This window comes from Melanerpes formicivorus, unplaced genomic scaffold (assembly GCF_026170545.1).
Source record: "Melanerpes formicivorus ecotype bairdi unplaced genomic scaffold, bMelFor1.0.p_v2 SCAF_58, whole genome shotgun sequence".
Taxonomy (NCBI): Eukaryota; Metazoa; Chordata; class Aves; order Piciformes; family Picidae; genus Melanerpes; species Melanerpes formicivorus.
Window position 1 is genome coordinate 1,026,317 of NW_027142410.1, and position 21,677 is coordinate 1,047,993.

Here is a 21,677-nt window from a genome sequence, read left to right on the forward strand (position 1 = left end):
GTATCGCAGCTTTCTGAAGGGATTAAAACCCCAAGTGAGATCCAGCAGAATAAAGCGAGCTGCACTTCTTACAGCATTAGGGCACTTGTGGTGAGTCCTTCCCAAACAGCAAATCCACCTGACCCAGTTCCAAGCCCAGGTGAGAACCTGTGCCTGTTCTCACATTCACAGAATTCATTTCCCCAGCAAAAAGGCTGAAAGACGACCAAGCAGTCAAACTAATGACCAATATTAAAATCAGCGCTTCTGCAAGTTGTGACAGCTTTCCAGCTGTTTTTTAATAAAGTTCGGCACATATGTAATAAACGAATAATGAATAATTAATTACAGTCGTATTTATGTAGCTCTGTTTTCTCCTTGCAAGCCCTCCAGTCTCAGGCACATCAACGCCCTCTAATAATGAAGAGATGCCATATTTACATAGATGTGTTGCCGTATGTACGGACACACGCTATTGGGAGGAAGGTGCCCTAGAGTTAGATCCAGCGAAAACGCCTGGGGGGATGCTGCTCTTGGGCTGCACAAGCCGAGTTGGGGGAGGCAATTCATGAGCGAGACTTTCTTTCACCAGCAGCGGTCGGCAGCCTCCCCGTATCTACTTCCCAGCCAGCGCGTGAGCTGGCACGTCACCGGCCTCGCACGCAACACGCACCCTCCGCCACTCCACGGACACCCCCCCCCTCCATGCCACGGCACGGCACACCCACGAAGGTAGGGGGAAACGGAGCCGAGGCGCCCCGCCCGCGCCGCCCGAGCAGCGGCGGCAGAGGCGGCGGCGCGGGCGGAAGTGACGCCAGCCGGGCGGGAGTAGCCGGGGCAGAGCGGAAGTGCTTGCGGAGAGCGGCCTGAGCGCAGGTGGGTGGCGGTCTCTCTTGTGAGGATAGCGCGGGGGTTGCCGCTGCCCCGTGGGCTTCAGGGGCGTTCCGGAGCGGCGGCAGGGGCAGGCCGGCTCTCGCCCGAGGCAGCCGGCGGGGCTCCAGGGCTTTGCCTGTACTGTAGTGTAAAGAGCAGCGTGGCTGAAGGCGCCGTGCGGTCTCCGCTGCAGCGGCCGTGCCCCTCGGCGCTCTGTGCTGTGGGGCCGGCTCGGTGAGGCTCTCTCACAAGCAGTTCACCGTCGGGGAGAGACCGCGCCAGGCCCCTGGGCCTCGCTTGTGTATGCATGTTTAGGACTTGGGTTCAGGCAGGCTTAGAGAAAGGCCGTGAGGGCTTCGAATCAGCTCTTCTGTTTGTTGATGGCACCTTCTTGCGTTTAATTTGATTTTGTGCCACCCTGGTGCCTTTTAATTGAAGAGACTCTTTAGGGCAAGCTGCGGGCAGCAGCGTGTCTGGAGGCAAGGTGCTAGGTGTGGACACGGTACGTTCCCGACAGGCGCTGAGTCTGAAGTGACCAGTGTGGGATGTGGAGTCTCTGAGGGGACGTTCCTGCAGCTTTTGACTGGGATTCTCTTTCTGGCAGAGGAGCTTTACAGCGATCCTCTTTCTCTGTAGCAGATGAAAGGTGCTGTCTGTCGTGTAGCCTAGATATTTTAGACTCTCAGCCATCACAGTGTGCAGAAAGTGGTTTTGTGACAGAGCAGAGCATGCACATCACCGCTCTGCAGAGGAGTAAGCCAAGGATCTCGAGTGAGGCTTTCACTGACTGCTAATCTTGATCTGAGAAATTGCACCTTCCTGTTGATTAGCTTCCCTGAGAAGGCTGAGATGCTATTCTGCTTCTCCTTTTACTTCCTTACCTTAACCAGCAAGGCCTGAAGGAGTACATGCATTTTAGGCACACAGCAGGATGTTACATGCTTTGTTCCAGATCTGATAAATTCAGCAAAACAATACAAACTTGTAGACTTGAGGATAGGAGGAGAAAAAGTGGCATGGCTCAGAAATCATTAGGAGTCAGAGATGAATCTTTGCTTTTAAATCTACTTGCTGCCTTTTCTCTTTCAACTGTATCTTATCATGGCTGTTGTGATGCATGGTTGGGTTGTGAGGGCTCTACTGCTGTGTAAGGAAAGTGCATTGTAAATGCACATGAGCTTGGATCAAAGGGGTATTGGGTTGTAAGTTATTGGTTATAACTGGAGATATATATGTATAGGATATACTTTTTGTTTTGGAAGCCTGATGGCACCTGTAAAATCCTTTGATAGGAGAGTGCTACCTGCACCTGATTCATACTTTATGTCTGCCAAGAGGGGTGGTAGAGGCTGGTAATATATACCTCAGAAGCTTAAGCACTGCCTGCTGGAAGTCATTGGGAGAGTATTTCAGCCCTCAGTTTCTCTGTATAGTAAATGCCCTTCTCTGATAACACTGGTGTTGCATTGACTGGTGATTAGGATCCCTTACTTCTCTAACTGGCCTTCTCCATCTCAGGCTGGCACTTGAGCTAGCCAGTTAGTTGATCCAAAAGTGTATGTTGGCCCTTGAAGCAGTCTGTGGCTTTGCTGCTTTCTGTGGTTTTTTGTTGTTGTTTTGTTTTGTTTGCATATTCTGTTAGTCTATTGTGGGACACTCTACCCAGTTGCATTTGTAAAACTTCTTGCAGCACTGACTTTTTTTTCAAACAGTTTCCATGGAAAGGTCAGAGCATGACAGAAGACTATTTATTGAGACTTCTAAGTGCACAGAGAGGCTAAAAGAGCAGATGATGGTGTATTCACATCATAATGTGTTTTCAATCATAATCACAACAAAGCTGGGGAGGGGTTCGGAGCACAGCCCTATGAGGAGTGACTGAGGGAGCTGGGGTTGCTTAGCCTGGAGAAGAGGAGGCTCAGGGGAGACCTTCTTGCTCTCTACAACTACCAGAAGGGAGGTTGTAGCTGGGTGGGGGTTGGTCTCTTCTCCCAGGCAAGCAGCACCAGAACAAGAGGACACAGTCTCAAGCTGTGCCAGGGGAGGTTTAGGCTGGATGTTACGAAGAAATTCTTCATAGAAATAAAGAACTTCATAGAAGTTCTTCATTGGAATGTGCTGCCCAGGGAGGTGGTAGAGTCACCATCCCTGGAGGTGTTTAGGAAGAGACTGGATGGGGTGCTTGGTGCCATGGTTTAGTTGATTAGATGGTGTTGGGTGATAGGTTGGACTCGATGGTCTTGAAGGTCTTTTCCAACCTGGTCTGGTATTCTATTCTGTTCTGTTCTATTCTGATCTGTTCTGTTCTCACCATGTTCTGGTGTGTATAGGTGCTTGTGGTATTTTGACAGCATTTTTGATTCCTTATGTTCATTCCTAAGACAATATCAGCAGCAGGTTGTGTGTGTTGGTCCCCTATGGTGGTCCCTATAGGCAAGCGGTTTGTGTGTGGTTTGCTTTTAAGTAGTCAGTTGCAAGACTGGAGATAACCAAACTGTAGGGTGCTGGGGTTAGTGCTGATAATTAGTAGCCTTTTCTTTTCTTGCATGTTTTGTCTGAGCTCTGGTGGATAAAAATCACTTCTTAGGATGGCCAGATGAGTGCTGGTGATGTGCTTAGATGGCTTTCACTGGAGTCACCATCCCTGGAGGTGTTCAAGAGGGGATTGGACGTGGCACTTGGTGCCATGGTCTAGTCATGAGGTCTGTGGCGACAGGTTGGACTTGATGATCTTTGAGGTCTCTTCCAACCTTGGTGATTCTGTGATTAGCAGCACATTTTGCTTTTAACTGAGTGCCTTGTTTCTGTGAATCCTAGCATCATCCTCATTTGGGCTTTGAAGCCTGTGATGATAGGGCATGAAACACTTGGCTTCTGATGCATGTGGTGCTACTTTTGCATATCAAAGAGGGACCTATCGACTGAAGTATGACTATGGGAGCCCCTGTTGTGGCAGAAAGCTCCATAAATAAACAGCATATAGGTGTGTGCTTATGCTGGGAGTGCTCAAAAAAAAGAAGTAGCTGTCTGCAGAAGTTACAATTTTTGCTGTGCAATTGCAAAGGAACTGGGCTGAAGAGGAGTGTTTCTGCTTGCTCAGCATCAGTCAGCACTGCAGTGACGTCCTCAGGTGTTCTTGTGTTAAGTCTTTCACCAACAGTATCAAGACACTGTTAGCACCCTTTCCCTCCCTTGTCATAAGAAGGCCTTTGCTAGTGGCTGTGTTCCATAGATGTCCTTGACAGCACTGGTAGAGAAGTCAGACATTTTCTTTGTGTGCTAGGGTAAGGTTTTGTTGATAGAATAGAATAGACCATGTTGGAAGAGACCTTCAAGATCATCATGTCCAACCCATCAACCAATCCAACCCACCTAAACAACTAAACCATGGCACCAAGCACCCTATCAAGTCTCCTCCTGAACACCTCCAATGATGGTGACTCCACCACCTCCCCAGGCAGCCCATTCCAATGGGCAATCACTCTCTCTGTATAGAACTTCTTCCTAACATCCAGCTTAAACCTCCCTTGGCACAGCCTGAGTCTGTGTCCTCTTGCTCTGGTGTTCAGAGGGTACAGGGAAGTTACCCTTGCTGCTGGCTGCACTGTATGTAGGCTTAGTGTAAATGGAAGCAGTCGTTTGGGGACTTAAGCTAACAGCTTTTATTAAGGTCAGTGTTTTGAGATGTCTGAAATTGAGCAACTTAACTGGTGATGTTGGCGTTGGATGAACAGGTCTGCTTCCTCAGTCATGAAGTGCTGAAGTGAATGGAGTTCCTGGAAACCTTGAGACTTCTGGAAACCCACTTTGTTTTGGTGCAGTAAACATTCAAGCCTGGTTTTAGCCCAACTTTTGCACTGTGGTGGGACAGGAAAAAGAATGTCAGCAAGCCTTCCATGGTTGGTGAGTTTACACTAAGGCCTGGGTTTAATAAAACCAACCAGATATAAAGCTCCCTGTATCTCCTTGTGCTCTTGGAACCAGCAGTGTCACATCTAATCAACCTTGGTCAAGAGTGAGATCCTTGAGAACAGCATAAATATTCCAAGTGTAGGTCATAAACACTGCATGCAGTAACGTTTGTGTCTGTTAGCATCCTTCCCACAAGGTGCCTCCCCACATGTGTTTACAATAAAATATGATAATAGCACAGGGCAAAACACTGGCTTCAGGGCAGTGGCTGTGCCTGCACAATGATTGAGCTTTGTTTTGATCTGAGATTAAGACAGAGATTTACTTCCAAGCTTTGTGTTTGCTGATGCGTGAAGCCTGTCCGCATGGCAGATAAATGTAGCTTTAAAAATCCATATCCACTTGCCTTTTCAACTTCACAATAAATCATCTTTGAGAACTGATGGGGTTTTGACAGTGGGAGAGATCGGCTGTGTACAAAATAATGCAGCATACCAAGTGTGGGAGGGCGTCAAGGCTGTAGCATTAACGCTGATCAGTGATTCAATTAGTCTGAAATGTATTTGCAAACACTCGCTGCCTGTGAGAGATGGATTGATGGTCCCAGACTCTGGGAGTGAGCTATGGAGAGCAGTGCTTACATATTGTTGTGCTTAGTAGATGGGAGGTAGAGTAGTTGCCTTCCTAGCAAGTTCTTGTATGTACAGAGGTAAAAGTCTTTATAAATGCTATAACCCTTGGCTTTCAGCTCAAAGCTGGCCTGGCCAGTGGATGAGAATGCTTGGAGGTAGCATGACTTCTGCCATTAAGAGGGCAGTGAGAGAGAACTAAAGCAGGAAGACTAGATACAGAAGAAAAACCTTTCTTTCACTTGGGAGATTTGAGTGAGAGAGCAAACAGTCAGAGTGAGCACATTGTCCAGCTCTAGGTGGACAGGTTCATGCATCACAGAACCAGAGAATGTTAGGGGGTGGAAGGGACCTGCCAAAGCAGGATCACCTAGGGCAGGCCACACAAGAATGCATCCAGGTGGGTTTTGAAAGTCTCCAGAGGAGGAGACTCCACAACCTTTCTGGGCAGCCTGTTCCAGTGATCTGTCACCCTCAGCATAAAGAAGTGTCTCCTCGTGTTGAAGTGAAGCCTCCTGTGTTCCAGCTTGCACCTGTTCCTCGTCCTAGTACTGGGCACCACCAAAAAGAGACCATCGTCTTTGTCTTGACACCCACCCCTCAGATATTTATCATAGTATCAGTCAGGGTTGGAAGGGGCCACAAGGATTATCTAGTTCCAACCCCCCTGCCATGGGCAGGGACACCCCACCCTAGATCAGCCTGGCCAGAGCCTCGTCCAGCCTGGGCTTAAACACCTCCAGGGATGGTGCCCCAACCACCTCCCTGGACAACCCATTCCAGGGCTTTACCACTCTCATCCAGCCTGAATCTCCCCACCTCCAGCTTCATTCCATTCCCCCTAGTCCTATCACTACCTGAGATCCTGAGAAGTCCCTCCCCAGCCTTCTTGTAGGCCCCCTTCAGATACTGGAAGGCCACAATGAGGTCACCTCGGAGCCTTCTCATCTCCAGACTGAACCGCCCCAACTCCTTCAGTCTGTCCTCATAGGAGAGGTGCTCCAGCCCTCTGATCATCCTTGTGGCCCTTCTCTGGACACCTTCCAGCACCTCCATATCCCTCTTGTAATGGGGGCTCCAGAACTGGAGGCAGTACTCCAGGTGGGGTCTCAGCAGAGTTGAGTAGAGGGGGAGGATCACCTCCCTTGACCTGCTGACCACACTTCTCCTGATGCAGCCCAGGATCTGATTGGCTTTGTGGGCTGCAAGTGCACACTGAGAGCTCATGTTGAGCTTCTCGTCCACCAGCACCCCCAAGTCTCTCTCAGGGCTGCTTTCCAGCCAGTCACTGCCCATTTATAGATGTTGATAAGATCCTATCTCAGCCTTCTCTTCTCAAAGCTGAACCGCCCCAGGTCTCAGTCTCTCTTCCCCGGGGAGGTGTTCCAGTCCCACAGTCATCCTCGTAGCTCTTCTTTTAACTCTGTCCAGTAGATCCCTCTTTCTCTTGAACTGGGGAGCTTAAAGCTGGAGGCAGTGTTCCAGGTGTGGTCTCAGTAGGGCAGAGGAGGAGGAGAACCTCCCTAGTCCTGCTGGACACACTTTTCTTGGTGCATCCCCAGGATGCTCTTGGCTGCATGTAGGGGAAGATTTGCCTGTGCTCGAATTAGAGAAAGCTATGTTTAGTCTTTGACTTAGAAAAGAATGTAAACATCTTGTAACTGAAAAGAAAGACTAGGCAGAATTTGGTTGGATGTGTTGAACAGCTTGTTTTGCTAATTTTAACCTATTGTATGCTGTGCTTAAATGCATGCCAGTAGAAAATAGCCAATTAGTGTATCACAGTATCACCAAGGTTGGAAGAGACCTCAAAGATCCTCGAGTCCAACCTGTCACCACAGACCTCATGACTAGACCATGGCACCAAGTGCCACATCCAGTCCCCTCTTGAACACCTCCAGGGACAGTGACTCCACCACCTCCCTGGGCAGCACATTCCTCTGCCTTCAAAAAGAGTATATAACTTAGCTGTATAATGTAATAAATGTCTTTGCTTGGAAACATCTTGGCTTGGAGGCTGTGCTTGTTGTGACCCTGTGGTGATTGAACAACAACCCTGTGCTACTACACCTGCATTGCTGTCCCACGGAGAACTTGCTGTCTACTAGGACTCTAAGGTCTTTCTCCACGGAGCTGCTTTCCAACAGGGTGATGCCTAGTCTGTACTGGTTCCTGATGTTATTCCTTCCCAGATGCAGGCCTTTGCATGTGTCCTTATTGAACTTCACGAGGTTTTCTTTCACCCAGCCTGTCCAGCTCTTGCTGGGTGACAGCAGGGCCTGCTGGTCTATCAGCGCCCCCCTCAGTTTCATATCATCAGTGAACTTGCTGAGGGTACACCTAATGCCCTTGTCTGGGTCATTAATGAAGACGTTGAGTAAAACTGAAGGCAGTACTGATCCCTTGGGAACACCACTGGCCACAGGCTTCCAACTGGACTCTGAGCTGCTGATCACAACCCTCTGATCTCTGTTGTTCAGCCAGTTGCCAATCCAGTTCATGGTCCAATCATCTAAGCCACTTTTTCTTGAGTTTACCTTTGAGGATGTTGTGGGAGACAGCGTCAAAAGCCTTGCTGAAGTTGAGAGACAACATCCACTACTCTCCCTTCATCTGTCCATTTGGTCATGCCTTTGCAGAAGGCTATCAGATTAATTAAGCAAGAGATCTCCTTAGTGAATCCATGCTGGCTACTCTTGATAACCCTCTTTTCTTTCATGTGGTTAGAGATGGCCTCCAGAATGAGCTGCTCCATCACCTTGCCAGGGATGGAGGTGAGGCTGTCTGGTCTGTAGTTGCCTGGGTCTTCCTTCTTGCCCTTTTTGAAGACTGGAGCGACGCTAGCTGTCTCCCAGTCCTCAGGCACCACCCTTGTTCTTTCAAAAATTAGGGAGAGTCCTTACAGGGATACTAAGGCTAGGATCCTGAGGAGCTGTTAAGCTGCAAGATGCAAAGCACATTACTGTGTTTCTGACGTTCTTGGTTGGTGTTGGTGGTGGAGTAAGTCGGATCTGTGGTGTTGGACCAGCTACTTTTGTGACTTTGCAAATCCAAGGCCATGTTGTTGGCATTCTGGCAGTGGTGCACTTGGCTGGCTTTTTTGCTGGATGGATGCCATTCTGCTCCCAGCTGGCTGGTAGACCAGGTGTTGGCCTGTCTAGTAGCGTGGTGTTCAGCAGTGAAGAACAAAGTAAACAGTTTGTCTGGGACTCTGGTACAACTAATTGTGTCCTGGGGTGATCCTCAAGAAGGGTGGCTGCAGTACCTATATGAACAGTAGAGTGGGACACAAATTAATAGTTTTCCCTTGCTGTTCCCATCCTGTCCCTGGGAAATCCTGTTCTGTAACCAGTTTTCCCTGTCTTCAGTAGGTTCCATGTGAACAGCACTCAGTGCTGGGCTGCAGTCACAAGAGGGCAGGATGTTGTCGAGGCCAAAGCCTGGGGAGTCCGAGGCGGACCTGCTACACTTCCAAAACCAGTTCCTGGCAGCCCGAGCCTCACCTGCAGTGAAGATTGTGAAGAAAGCAGACAAGAGGAAGGGGGAGGAAGGGAACACAGATGCTGAGAGACCCCCATTGCAGGACAGCAAGGATGTAGTCATGTTGGATGGTAATTTCCCTTGTGGGCTGCTTTGAATTGCTAGGATCCTCTAGCCTATGCAGTGTTGCTGTATGCCCGTCTTTTCACCTCTCTCTCAACACAGTGCTTTTGCCCTGCATGTGTGTTCTCCTTGCAGTATTGTTTGTTCTTAGGCTTGTTGGAAAATGCCCTTGTCCAATGTTACTAGCAGCCAGTAGAACCCCCTTCCAACACATTGTCTTTGTCTGCATTTGTCAGCTGTCCATGGTACCTTGCCAGCCTCAATGCAGGAGGTATTTCCTGTGATTTGTACCCATTGGAAACTCACTGTTTATTTTGCCATCTATCTGGACCCTGTTCTCAGCCTCTGAGATTTAGCTCTGCTAACAGCTTCAGCTTTCAGCCAGCAGATCTGGCTTGATAAGCCTCCTTCCTGTGGTTCCATTTTCCTCCATCAGTAGTAACTGTAACACTTCTGCCAGGGGGTTAATAGTCTCAGAAGCTCAAGGTGCTTTCTTAAGAGCAACAGCTTAAATCTTGCAGTCACATCCAGGTAAGGAAATATGATTCCAGTTTGTAGATAGTGAAAAGGAGGCCTCGACTTGCTCAGGATCATACAAATCACTCGCTGTTTGAGCTGGCAGTGGAAATGTGCTTTTCTGTGCCTGAACACAACCTGCAGGGACACTCTGTTTCTGTACAGCCTTGCTTCTTCCCTAATACTTGCAGTCAGGCCTCAGTACCCTTTCCTGCTTGTGCAGCTCTTTGAAAAGACCTTGGTGCCAATACATAAATAATAATAACACTCTTGAGCACTTTTCTTTCCACTACCAAGTGCAAGTCAGAGGACATTGTCTCATTGCTTCCTCAGCTTCTTTTTCTCATAAGAGCAATAATAAGTGCTATTAAGGAGCTTTGGTCTGGGACCTTTTTCACAGTAGTTATATATGAGTAACTTAATTGTTTGGTTTTAAAATTACAATTTCCCCTTTCCAGATTTTCCTGATACTCTCCCAGCTCTAACACCAGCTCCACCCAAAAAGTCCAAAAGTGCCAACGTCCGCTTTGAGGATGAAGATCCTGAGGAAAGGCTGGAGACTCACGATCGGCACATTACAGCAGTCTTCAGCAAAATTATCGTATGTCTGGCTTTTATGGGATTGCCCAGTGGCTTTTTTCAGTGCTGTGAACTAAGCAGTGCAAGGGGTGGAATGTTCTTTTGCTGATTTTCATTTCTACAGTGTAATAGTTGTAGCACTGCAGACCGGTGTCCTGGAGGACCTCTTTTGCTATCAGTTAAATGTGGGTTTGACTCTGCCCTCCAGTCCAGGCTGGCATGCAGGCATGTGGTCCACAGTGGGTTGGTTTGAGTTTCTGGGCTCTAAGGAGGATGTTCTCATTGCTCTGCACTGGCCCAAATTTTCCTTTCATGCTTTGAGTGCTGTATGGAGTTTGGCAGCCCAGGTTTTTGGGCTTTTAGAGCCAAAGACTCCTAAACAAGAACAAGGTACTCTGAGCCTGATGGAAATGTAGGAGAAAGCTCATGAGCTGTAGGGCTGAGAGATTTTGAGCTCACTCTTGGATGATATCATAGTATCAGTCAGGATTGGAAGGGACCACAGGGATCATCTAGTTCCAACCCCCCTGCCATGGGCAGGGACACCCCACACTAGATCAGGCTGTCCAGGGCCTCATCCAGCCTGGTCTTAAACACCTCCAGGGACGGGGCCTCAACCACCTCCCTGGACAGCCCATTCCAGGGCTTCACCACTCTCATGGTGAAGAACTTCCTCCCCACTTCCAGCTTCATTCCATTCCCCCTAGTCCTATCACTACCTGATGATATGCACATGTCTGGTTGTTGCAATGGTTTCTAGAGGGTTTGAATGTTTTGCTGCAGGAACGTGACACGAGTGCAGTTGCAGTGACCATGCCAGTGCCCACAGGAGACCCCTTTCCAAGGGCATTTCACCGTTCCGAGATAAAAAGTGAGGTAAGATTTGGCAGCAGCTGTGTTACGCTACCTTCAGTAACAATTAAGACTTCCCTGCATCAAAGCCTAATGCTTGATGGGTGGTAGGGCTCAAAATAAGTGACTTGGCATGGTGGAGATTATGAGCTAGCTCAGCCTGTCTCTGGCATTGCTACCTTAGCGTAGGAGAAAGTTGTTTTACCAAGCTGCCATGAAGCAGGCACTGCGTACCCGGCACTTAAAGAACATTGGCATCCTTTTGGTTTAGGAAAGAGGCAATCTATGTCAGCTGACCTCAGTGAGGTGGATCAGATCTGTGCTGCTGGAAGAGAATTGATCCTCTTCTGCTTGTTTTTCTGAGGAGCAACCTCTCCTCATTTGTCCCCCAGGTTTGATCGAGTCTGTACTTCCTGAAGTTGCACCTGATTTCTCCTGCCATGAGATCTGAGTATGTTGCATAGATCTTTTACAGCTGTTGGGATTTTGACGTTTTGTTGGTTGTTTTTTTTCTCCTGAGGCAATAAAACTGGAAGCCATGGCTGCTGTCAGCAGTCGTTGCTGTAGTAGCAAGAGCTGCTAGCTGAGTGGGAGTTGGATGCTGGAAATGGGTGTGTGATTGATGGCTGTGGTAGCTTTGAAGATGTAGCTTATTTTGAAGGACAGCTTTTTTGAAAGGAAAGAGCAATACTTTTTCAGCTACCAGTTCTGTTTACCTGATGCAGGAGGTGCATGAAGCAGCTACCAAATGTCCAGGCTGCCTTTGAAGCTGCTTCTCTGAACTGGGGACTAGCAAGAGGTTTTTGGGTTTGTTTTTTTTGGCTTAGTCTGTTTTGAATTTCTTGTGCATCCTGTGCAAGGCTGTTCAGAGCCATGTCCTTCCATCCCTTAGGTAAGCAGCACAGTAATTTAGTCAGGATTATTTTAGCACCATTTGCCCGCTTCTTACTGTGTAAATCTCTTCACCCTGCTGCTCTCTAATCACCTTATAAGAAGCCTGTTCCAAGCATGTGGTGAGCACGGTGCAGTACAGCCCCATTTATCCTCAGAAATGCAAAGTATTCAGCTATGCAGTTTTCAAACAGCAGGCAACCTGGAACTGTGGTGTTTGGTGATACTTTAGGTGTACTTGCCTGGCTTGAATTCACATATAGTTAATCATTTTCCTATTCTAGGAGGCAAAAACATTCATGGTTTTGTCCCTCTGTTCTTAACTTCATTAAACTGTGTGTTTAAAGAGAGTAGCACGTGCAGAGAAAAGGGCAAGGGGCTGCCAGCCGCCTCTCTGTGTCGTGTCCCAGCCTCTAACTTGAGGGTGTCTTTAAGATCAGATCTATACATGTCTAAGTGGCAGGTGTGCGAGGGAGTCTGGAGAGGCCAGTGGTGACACGTGTTCCCTGTTTGCAGGTAAAGGTGTCATCTGGAAGAAAAAGCATCTTTGCACAAAAGATGGCAGCGAGGAGAACTGCAGAAAAGGCGGCAGCAGCTCCCTCTGCTGCCGAGTGCGTGCGCGTCGGATCAGCCGCTGGAGATGCCCTGCAGGGATCAGCAGGAGAGGTACCTCTCCCTGGCTTCAGGGATGGTAAGTGGAGAAGGTTCTGCTTATCCAGCCTACCGTGCTTACAGTGCCTTAGTAAGCATTGTATCAGTGCATCTTGGGTTTAAATTGGGGTAGCAATGCTGTCCTCAGTTTAGGAGTCTTGAGGTCACTTGGAATGTCTGCAGCCTGACAAGGTTTTGGAATGGTCTGAGACCCAAATGAACATTCTACAAATTGGGTTAGCTTTATCACTGATTTCACTTTTGCTTCACACAGGACCAACCAGGTTTATTTTTCAAGGTTCTTCTCCTCCTTTTCTTCTCTCTTTGTTATATGTAAGGTTTATCTTGTTTCATTGTTGATTTCCACAATTTTAGGAAGTAGGTGGTTCTTAAGTCTGCTGAAGGTGTTTGAGACTGCTGTCACGCAGGTTCTCACTCCTACCTAGAAGCTGAAAGCTCTGTCTTCTGTCACCAGATCTGCTGCCATGAGACTGTGGCTTTGCTCCATAAGGCGTGCTGTGAGGCAGTGCAGATGAGTCAGTGCCACCTTCAGCAGTTACTTGTCTGACAGCAACGTGACAGGGAAAGGTGAAACCAATTCAACTGGTACCAGCATCTCCCATGACTTTTTATTGTGTTTTTATTTTTGTCATGGGCAATCCTGTTTGCTTGGACCCACCACATGTCTGCATTTTTCCCTGGCACCTTGTTTTTTGCAATGAGATAGAGGCCAGATGTCATTTGAGGGTTATCACCATTTGACTAAGGTTTCTGTCTGCCTTGACCTTTGTCAGAGAATTGGTAAGAGAAGCTCCAGAGGTGCTGTGCATGCACAAATCCACCATCTGGGTCAATATACTGTGCTTACTATCTATTCTGTTACAACTGTGCACCTGTACAGCAGCCCTGTAGCTGCAATCCCCTTCAAGCCCAAGGCTTCTAAAATGTAGCAACACAACAGAGAGATCAGGAAATTATTTGACCTCCTCGGCAAGATTGTTGCAGGATGATCACTGGAAGCAAGAGGAGAAGAGGGAGAGCTCCATTTCTGGTAGTAGCAAAGTGTTTGTGCCTGCTAACCTTCAGCTTAGCAGCTGATGCTGGGAAGCTTGTTGAAACTTCTGTCTGCTCAACATGTAAGACAGCTGCTGTGGAAGTGACATCAAACCTTGCTGATGCTATGATGAGTGTCATTAGTGCTGTTTGAATGGGAGTTTGATGCTTTCAGGGTTGCCTGGTTTAGAGTCATAGGCATGTTCCAAGTCACTGTATGGAGCATATGAGCATAAGATAAGGAATACAGTCACGAAGTCAGATCCTTGTATAGCTGGAGGGCCTTGTTCTGACCAAAGGAACATGTTACCCCACTGCTGGAGTTAAAACAAGCCTTTAAAAAAAGGTTAGATCAGGTGAAGGAGCCTTGATTTTGCAGGCTAGGAAAAGTTGCTTCCTGATGGAACTTCTTATATGTTTAACCCTTCAAGGTGAATACAGGACACAGGTTAGAATCAAACATGCCTGTTTGATTGGATGGATCCTGTATCATGCTGGAGACTGGTTTACCTAACAATGTTAGTTGTCTTGCTCAACAGATGCTTGTTAGGTCAATTTTTCAGCTGATGTACAAATGTGGGTTCAGCTGTTCTTGGACAGAGAAAGAATCTCATATTCAGTAATTTGGAAGAATGCTCCAAGTCATCAAGTGTGAATTGTGCTCTGGTATCCTTTTTCTTGCTCTTGGTTTGCATTACAGAACCAAAATTCCTTCCTTAAACTCTTAAAGAGTCGAGGTGGAGATGACATTTTGTTGTAACATGGAATGAAAGCCCAAATGTTCTCGTTGTGTTTGAAGGTAAAATAGGAGTGAAGTTTAGTTTAACCAAGCTTCCAAGGCAAAAGAAAATCCATGCAAGCCTGGTAAGAACAGAATTACAATGCATTCATAATGCTGTGGACACTTAAATGACTAACTTCTTCATCTGCTGCATCTTACAGATAAAGCTGGTGACGTTTTGACCTCTCAGCGGCCTTGTCTCATAACGGGAGAGGGTCTTGGGAGCCAAAAGAGCGAGCAGGAAGCTGAAGCTATTCACAGGGAAAACTTGGAGAAGCTACGGTCCATGTCTGAGGAAGAAATCCTGCAGGAGCAGGAAAAGCTGCTGGCTCAGCTGGGTATGTTTTCACCCTGGAAGTTTGCTGAATGTTTAGGTGTCATGAAGTCTTACCAAATTCACAGGTCAAAGATAGAAACTTGTGGTTCCTGCTTATTGCATCTGTGGGTGATTGAGTTTCCATGTCGTGTCTGTAGCTTAAGAACTAGGTGTGAAGGGATTAAAGCATGCTTACTCCTCATTGCTTAGCCCGAGTCTGCTTTATCTCCCCTTTGCTGGGGGGTAAGGTGGGCCATGCATCCTGTTGCTTTGCTCACCAAATACCTGGTTACATGTACATATTTGGAGGTCCTGAAATACAATTCTCTGAAGCAGATAAGAAAGCAAAACAATACTTAGAAATTCTTAGGCTGTGTCTGAGATGAGAGAGAGCCTTTGGTTTTTCCCTCTGAGACTTAGGCTGGAAATGTCACTACCCAAATAAAATTAATGTTTGTGCATGGGGGAAGTTTCAATTCAAATCCATACTTGGTAGAGGAGAAAACTTACAACTAGACCTAAATTTCTTGACAAAGTGTTTTAGTGATCTGGCTGTTGGGTGCAGGCAGTCTGACAGGGGTCAGGTCACTGGTTTGGAGCCCTGTCCACACTGGTGCTCCAGGAATGCCTGTCACTGACAGCTGATGACAAGATGGGGGAGAATGCTGAGTGTGGTACATTTGATAAGGCTTTGTGGGATCTAGGGCACTGTGTAAGTTGTTGGCATTAGTTTCAATAACATTGTGTGCTCAAGAGGAGAAGAGATGAGACACTTGAACGTGTCCAGAGAAGGGCAACGAGGCTGGTGAGAAGCCTCAAGCACAAGCCCTGTGAGGAGAGGCTGAGGGAGCTGGGGTTGTTTAGCCTGGAGAAGAGGAGGCTCAGGGGAGACCTCATTGCTCTCCACAACTACCTGAAGGGAGGTTGTAGTGAGGAGTGGGTTGGTCTCCTCTCCCAGACAACCAGCACCAGAACAAGAGGACACAGTCTCAAGCTGCACCAGGGGAAGTTTAGACTCAAGGTGAGGAGAATGTTCTTCACTGAGAGAGTTGTTAGGCATTGGAATGTGCTGCCCAGGGAGGTGGTGGAGTCACCATCACTGGAGGTGTTCAAGAGGGGATTATATGTAGCACTTGGTGCCATGGTTTAGTAGTCATGAGGTGTTGGGTGACAGGTTGGACTTGATGATCTTTGAGGTCTTTCCCAACCTTATTGATTCTATGTAGATAGGTGGCTTTGAAATTCTCACAATTTCAGATTCTCTAGCATACAGTTTAGGTGTGAGTGGCATTTCAGATGTGTAAGTCTCTTGTGGCTTCAGCTGAAAGATCCTATTAATGATTTTGCCTTTGTTGGAAGCAGCATGGGTGTAACTGGAAAGGTGGCAAAGGAACTGTATGAAATGATTGCAGACAGGATGTTTAGGTGCATCCTTCAGAGCTGAGCTCTCCAAAGCATCTGAAGGAAAAACCCAACATTTTTATTTCTTGCAGTGCTTATAGCAATGCCCTGTGCATGAAAAATGCCTTGTTTATGCAAAATGCCTTGTTTATATGCCTCATTTTCATGTCACTGATTCGTGATCTTTGCCCCTTGTCTCCATCACTCTGTCCTTTGGGATATTGGTGAGGCAAATACTTAGGGGGTTTAAAGAGGATGGGATGCATTTTAAGCAGTTTTGCACAATGAATTAAACTTTTTAAATGATATATTTGTTGATGTGCCTCGTGGGTTAAAATTTTTAATCTTTCAGTCTTTGCAGCCTTAAGGAAACTGGGAGTAATTTTGGCAGTCCCAAAATAGATGTGGTTAGGGAATTATGCATGGTGAAGCAACTCCTCAACTAAATTAACTGGTTTACAGATGACTCTGGGAGCTGGGCAGACTCAGTGATGTAGATTAAAGAGACTTTTTCTCCCTCTTCAGGAGTGTGAATAATTTGTGGGTGTTTAGTGACAGCTGCTGAATTAACCTCTTAGTTATGAAGCAGCTGAGACTCCATGGTGTAGAGTGTAAGGATGGGTAGGCAACTGCATGCTGGGCATTGTCTTCATGGTCTTATTTTTGATACTGTTCTGTTTTTGCCTATGGAGTGTACTCAGCACTGGTGAGGCCACACCTTGAATACTGTGTCCAGTTCTGGGCCCCTCAGTTTAAGAAGGACATCGAGACTCTTGAATGTGTCCAGAGAAAGGCAATGAGGCTGGGGAGAGGCCTTGAGTAACAAGCCCTATGAGGAGAGGTTAAGTGAGCTGGGGTTGTTTAGCCTGGAGAAGAGGAGGCTCAGGGGAGACCTTATTGCTCTCTACAACTACCTGAAAGGTGGTTGTAGCCAGGAAGGGGTTGGTCTCTTCTCCCAGGCAACCAGCACCAGAACAAGAGGACACAGTCTCAAGCTGCACCAGGGGAAGTTTAGGTTTGAGGTGAGGAGAAAGTTCTTCCCAGAGAGAGTTGTTAGCCATTGGAATGTGCTGCCCAGGGAGGTGGTGGAGTTGCCATCCCTGGAGGTGTTCAAAAAGGGATTGGATGTGGCACTTGAAGCCATGGTTTAGTAGTCATGAGTGACAGGTTGGACTTAATGATCTTTGAGATCTTTTCCAACTTTATTGACTCTATTATTCTATGACTCTGGGGAAAGTAGGCCTGGTTGACACAATCAGTGACTTGTTTGCCACTGTTTCTGTGAAATGATGAAATAATGAATACAGTCTTTCCCTTGCTGTGTACAGGGAGGCATGAGGAAGTGAGAGCTCTGCTAACATTCAGGCTGAAAGCTAGACATGGTTTGATGGGGCTAGGCTAAACATCTTCCCTTTGCTGAGGGAGCTTTAAACTGCATCATGAGGAGAGTGTGCAGCAGTCACGAGTGTGAAAGCAATCCATGCAGCCTCTCTGAACTGTTGTAGAGTCATGGAGATTGTCTCCTTTTTGAGATGAATTCTCTCAAGTGCAGAGCACTTCTGAATTGTGTGTCCTTTGTCCTCCAAAGAATAAATATCCAGTGTAGCTGTTACACTGTTACCTAATACATCCCTGGTACTGCTCACTGGAGTGTCTCTGTACCTTTTAGAGGTGCAGTGCACAGGCTCATACTGTTCACCTCTGGCATAAGCATCCCAGCACCATCTTTTAGGTGAAGAGTGTACAGAGAAAGTGAGCTCCCATTAAAAATGATGTGGGATACCTGAAAGTAAAATCATGATCTGAAATCTTCCTGTTAGAGCCATAGGAATATCATCTGGTTTTTCAGAGCAGCCCTGTCTCCCAAATGTTCCTCTTTTCATCTAAAGCATGAAAAGAATGGCCATGTCTGGTTTCTGGCTGTAGTCAGACTGTAATTGACTCTCAGGATGAGGAGTCAATTCAGAACAAACAAGATCTCCTTCTAACATAATATCCAGAGCATGCACTGCAGCTCCGGTGCAATTCAATAAAGAGTAGGTAATGCTTTTTGTGGTGTCTGCTATGTGTATCCTCTTAGCAGCCAGATTGATGCCACTGAACAGTCCATGGGCAGGGTAGGCAAAATGTCAGACCTGGGTTCCTCCCATAAATCACAGACCAGATTTCTCTCCACAATGAATAGTCCTGTTTGGATTTGCCTTTCCAGGGGCAGTGAGGGGGAAAGAAACAGTTATCTGTTTATTTGTAAGCTGGGAGAATAAATAGAGGTTTTGTGGTTGCTTTACTTTGAAAGACATTTATCAGCTCTTCTGCTGGTGTCACCTCAGCAGTCAGTACCCAGCTTGTGTGCTCAAGAGGTCATAAAGCCTGCATCAGGAACAGTGTGGCCAGCAGGAGTGGGGAGGTCATTCTGCCCCTGTACACTGCACTGGTTAGGCTGCACCTCGAGTACTGTGTCCAGTTCTGGGCCCCTCAGTTTAGGAGGGAGGTTGACTTGCTGGAGCGTGTCCAGAGAAGGGCAACAAGGCTGGTGAGGGGTTTGGAGCACAAGCCCTATGAGGAGAGGCTGAGGGAGCTGGGGTTGCTTAGCCTGGAGAAGAGGAGACTCAGGGGTGACCTTATTGCTCTCTACAACTACCTGAAGGGAGGTTGTAGCCAGGTGGGGGTTGGTCTCTTCTCCCAGGCAAGCAGCACCAGAACAAGAGGACACAGTCTCAAGCTGTGCCAGGGGAGGTTTAGGCTGGATGTTAGGAAGAAATTCTACACAGAGAGAGTGATTGCCCATGGGAATGTGCTGCCCAGGGAGGTGGTGGAGTCACCATCATTGGAGGTGTTCAGGAGGAGACTTGATGGGGTGCTTGGTGCCATGGGTTAGTTGTTTAGGTGGATTGGATTGGTTGATGGGTTGAACACGATGACCTTGAAGGTCTCTTCCAACCTGGTCTGGTCTATTGTGTTCTGTTCTGTTTTATTCTATTCTAAATGCCTCAGTTTGAGAAGAAGAGTTGGTAGAGAAGAAGAGGGCTTCTGTAATGGGAATGAAAAGGCTGAAACAGAAATAGCAGGAGCTTTAGGCATATCAGGTATTTTGAGACTCTGTCACTTTCCTCTGTGTCTCTTTGTCAATACTTGCAGATCCTGGTTTAGTTGCTTTCTTAAAGTCACGCCGTGGTGGCAAGGAAGGCCAGAAAAAGGAGTTAAAAATGAATTGGAGCAGACCGGAGGAGTCTGTGGAATCTCTGCCTGCGGCTCGGCATGGTGTGGGATCAGCTCCTCGCGTGCAGGAGTCGGCTTTGGGAGAACCTGTGAAGAAGGAAGAAAATAGGGAGGTAGAAATCACAGGTAAGAAACAGAGTGCACCTTGCTAATGTTCTGACATAAATGTAAAGGTGGTGTGGTGTTCTGTGGTGGGTTGAAATTTCCCTCCCCTCCCGCCAACCAGCTCAGTTGGAAGCAAATGGAAGCTGTATTTACAGGCAAAACTACAATATACCAGGATCTCAGGTAGTGATAGGACTAGGGGGAATGGAATGAAGCTGGAGATGGGGAGATTCAGGCTGGAGGTGAGGAGGAAGTTCTTCACCATGAGAGTGGTGAAGCCCTGGAATGGGTTGCCCAGGGAGGTGGTTGGGGCCCCATGCCTGGAGGTGTTTAAGCCCAGGCTGGATGAGGCTGTGGCCAGCCTGATCTAGTGTGGGGTGTCCCTGCCCATGGCAGGGGGGTTGGAACTAGATGATCCTTGTGGTCCCTTCCAATCCTGACTGATACTATGATACTATGAATCTACAATGGAATGCAATGAATATGTACAAATATACAGTATTTACAACATTTACAGGTATTTACAATTAATAAACAGCATAAGAACCCACCTGGCCAAGGACCAGGGGAACCTACTAGCTTCTCCCTGCTTGCCTCCCCCTTACCCCACTGGGCAAAAAAACGGAAGGGACAAGAGAAAGGAGCAGAGAAGTTAGACTTAGCCAGAACAATGCAGCCAAGGTCAAGCAGAAGCAAGTTAATATCTCTCCCAGAGCAAAGAAGCAAGAAAAGAGAGAGAAATTGTTTTGGGAACTACATCTTGTGGTTGATCTCTCTCTAATGGGATGGTTTAGAATTACACCCAGGGAGGTGGTTGGGGCGCTCTCCCTGGAGGTGTTTAAGACCTGGCTGGACGAGGCTGTGGCCAGCCTGATGTAGTGTGGGGTGTCCCTGCCCATGGCAGGGGGGTTGGAACTAGATGGTCCTTGTGGTCCCTTCCAACCCTGACTGATTCTATGATACTGTTGTTTCCCTTTTTGCACCCAATAGTGATTTCTTTACATTTTACTACTTTCTGTTCAAGATCTGTGGAAAATTTTAAAGGCATAGCCTAAAACACGTTCTCATCAATCCAGGTTGGGTTGGTGTGGCACTTTGTTAGTTATCCAATTCATGATATTTAAAAGATATCTCTGTTTTGGGCTCAAGAAAGAGCCCCTGGCATTTCTAGCTGCACTTCAGACTGGAGGGGTGATAGCACTGTAAAAGAGGTGAGCTGTTCAGTGGGAGTTCTTGCTTCGTTATTGAAATTTGTTCTGAGATCTCTGAAGGGAAAACTGGGCATCACTGCTCTTCTGTTCAGTCATGTGCACAGAGAAATAGGAGAGTAGGATAGTGAGATTCAGCTGCTGCTTGAATAATTTCTTGTAACCAGAAGCGGCTGGGGACAAGAGGCCATTGGGGCGGTCAGAGTTGGCAGTTTACTCACAGGGTAGCAGAGAGGGGACAGCCAATCTTCCTTCAGGGAGACTGCTCATACAGTGCAGGTGTGTCTTATCATGACACTACTGATGGCCCCACTCTGTGACCTGTTTCTCAGAGCCCACACAGTGAATTCCACAGGATACAGTTCTTTTCTGTGTGCTGTGGATGGAGGGAAGTATTGAGATGCTCTGCTGTTTTGGAAGAATTGTACAGAGCTGTTGCCTCTTAGGAGAGAATGCTTTAATACTCAATATATGGCTGTATGAGGGGAAAGCTGCTTTATCCCCAGCAGCTAGAGCAACCCATGTATCATAGTATCATAGTATCATTCAGGGTTGGAAGGGACCACAAGGATCATCTAGTTCCAACCCCCCTGCCATGGGCAGGGACACCCCACACTAGATCAGGCTGGCCAGAGCCTCATCCAGCCTGGTCTTAAACACCCCCAGGGATGGGGCCTCGACCACCTCCCTGGACAACCCATTCCAGGGTTTCACCACTCTCATGGTGAAGAACCTCCTCCTCACATCCAGCCTGAATCTCCCCACCTCCAGCTTCATTCCATTCCCCCTAGTCCTATCACTCCCTGAGATCCTGAGAAGTCCTTCCCCAGCCTTCCTGTAGGCCCCCTTCAGATACTGGAAGGCCACAATGAGGTCACCTCGGAGCCTTCTCTTCTGCAGACTGAACTTTCCCCATAAACTTCTGCTCTTAGCATTGCTTTCCTCATTGCAGAATTGTTTTTGGTTTTGGTGGTGTTTTTTTTAAGCCATTTCTCTGTTGTGATTGTAGGCTTTCATTCTCATCTTCCCCACGCTTCTGTTTGTAGCCTGCCTCTCTCCTTGGTTAGCATGCTGCTCCCTCAATCCACGTTTGGGCTGACTCCATCTCC

General features: G+C 47.5%; 1 protein-coding gene across 3 annotated transcripts in view; it reads left to right on the top strand.

Moving 5' to 3' along the window:
• Positions 1–797: 797 nt before the first annotated feature.
• The window catches only part of RPAP1 (RNA polymerase II associated protein 1), a 59,515-nt gene continuing 38,635 nt past the window's right edge, over positions 798–21,677 (top strand). The window contains exons 1-7 of one of the 3 annotated variants that reach the window (XM_068161417.1): positions 798–855; positions 8,762–9,004; positions 9,971–10,113; positions 10,875–10,967; positions 12,351–12,525; positions 14,481–14,657; positions 19,175–19,381. In XM_068161417.1, the coding sequence (XP_068017518.1) occupies positions 8,815–9,004; positions 9,971–10,113; positions 10,875–10,967; positions 12,351–12,525; positions 14,481–14,657; positions 19,175–19,381 (985 nt within the window). In that variant the 5' untranslated portion in view covers positions 798–855; positions 8,762–8,814. Of the gene's footprint in view, positions 856–4,718; positions 4,756–8,761; positions 9,005–9,970; positions 10,114–10,874; positions 10,968–12,350; positions 12,526–14,480; positions 14,658–19,174; positions 19,382–21,677 lie in introns of those variants that run through there. The other 2 variants (XM_068161418.1, XM_068161419.1) reach the window with 2 other exon arrangements.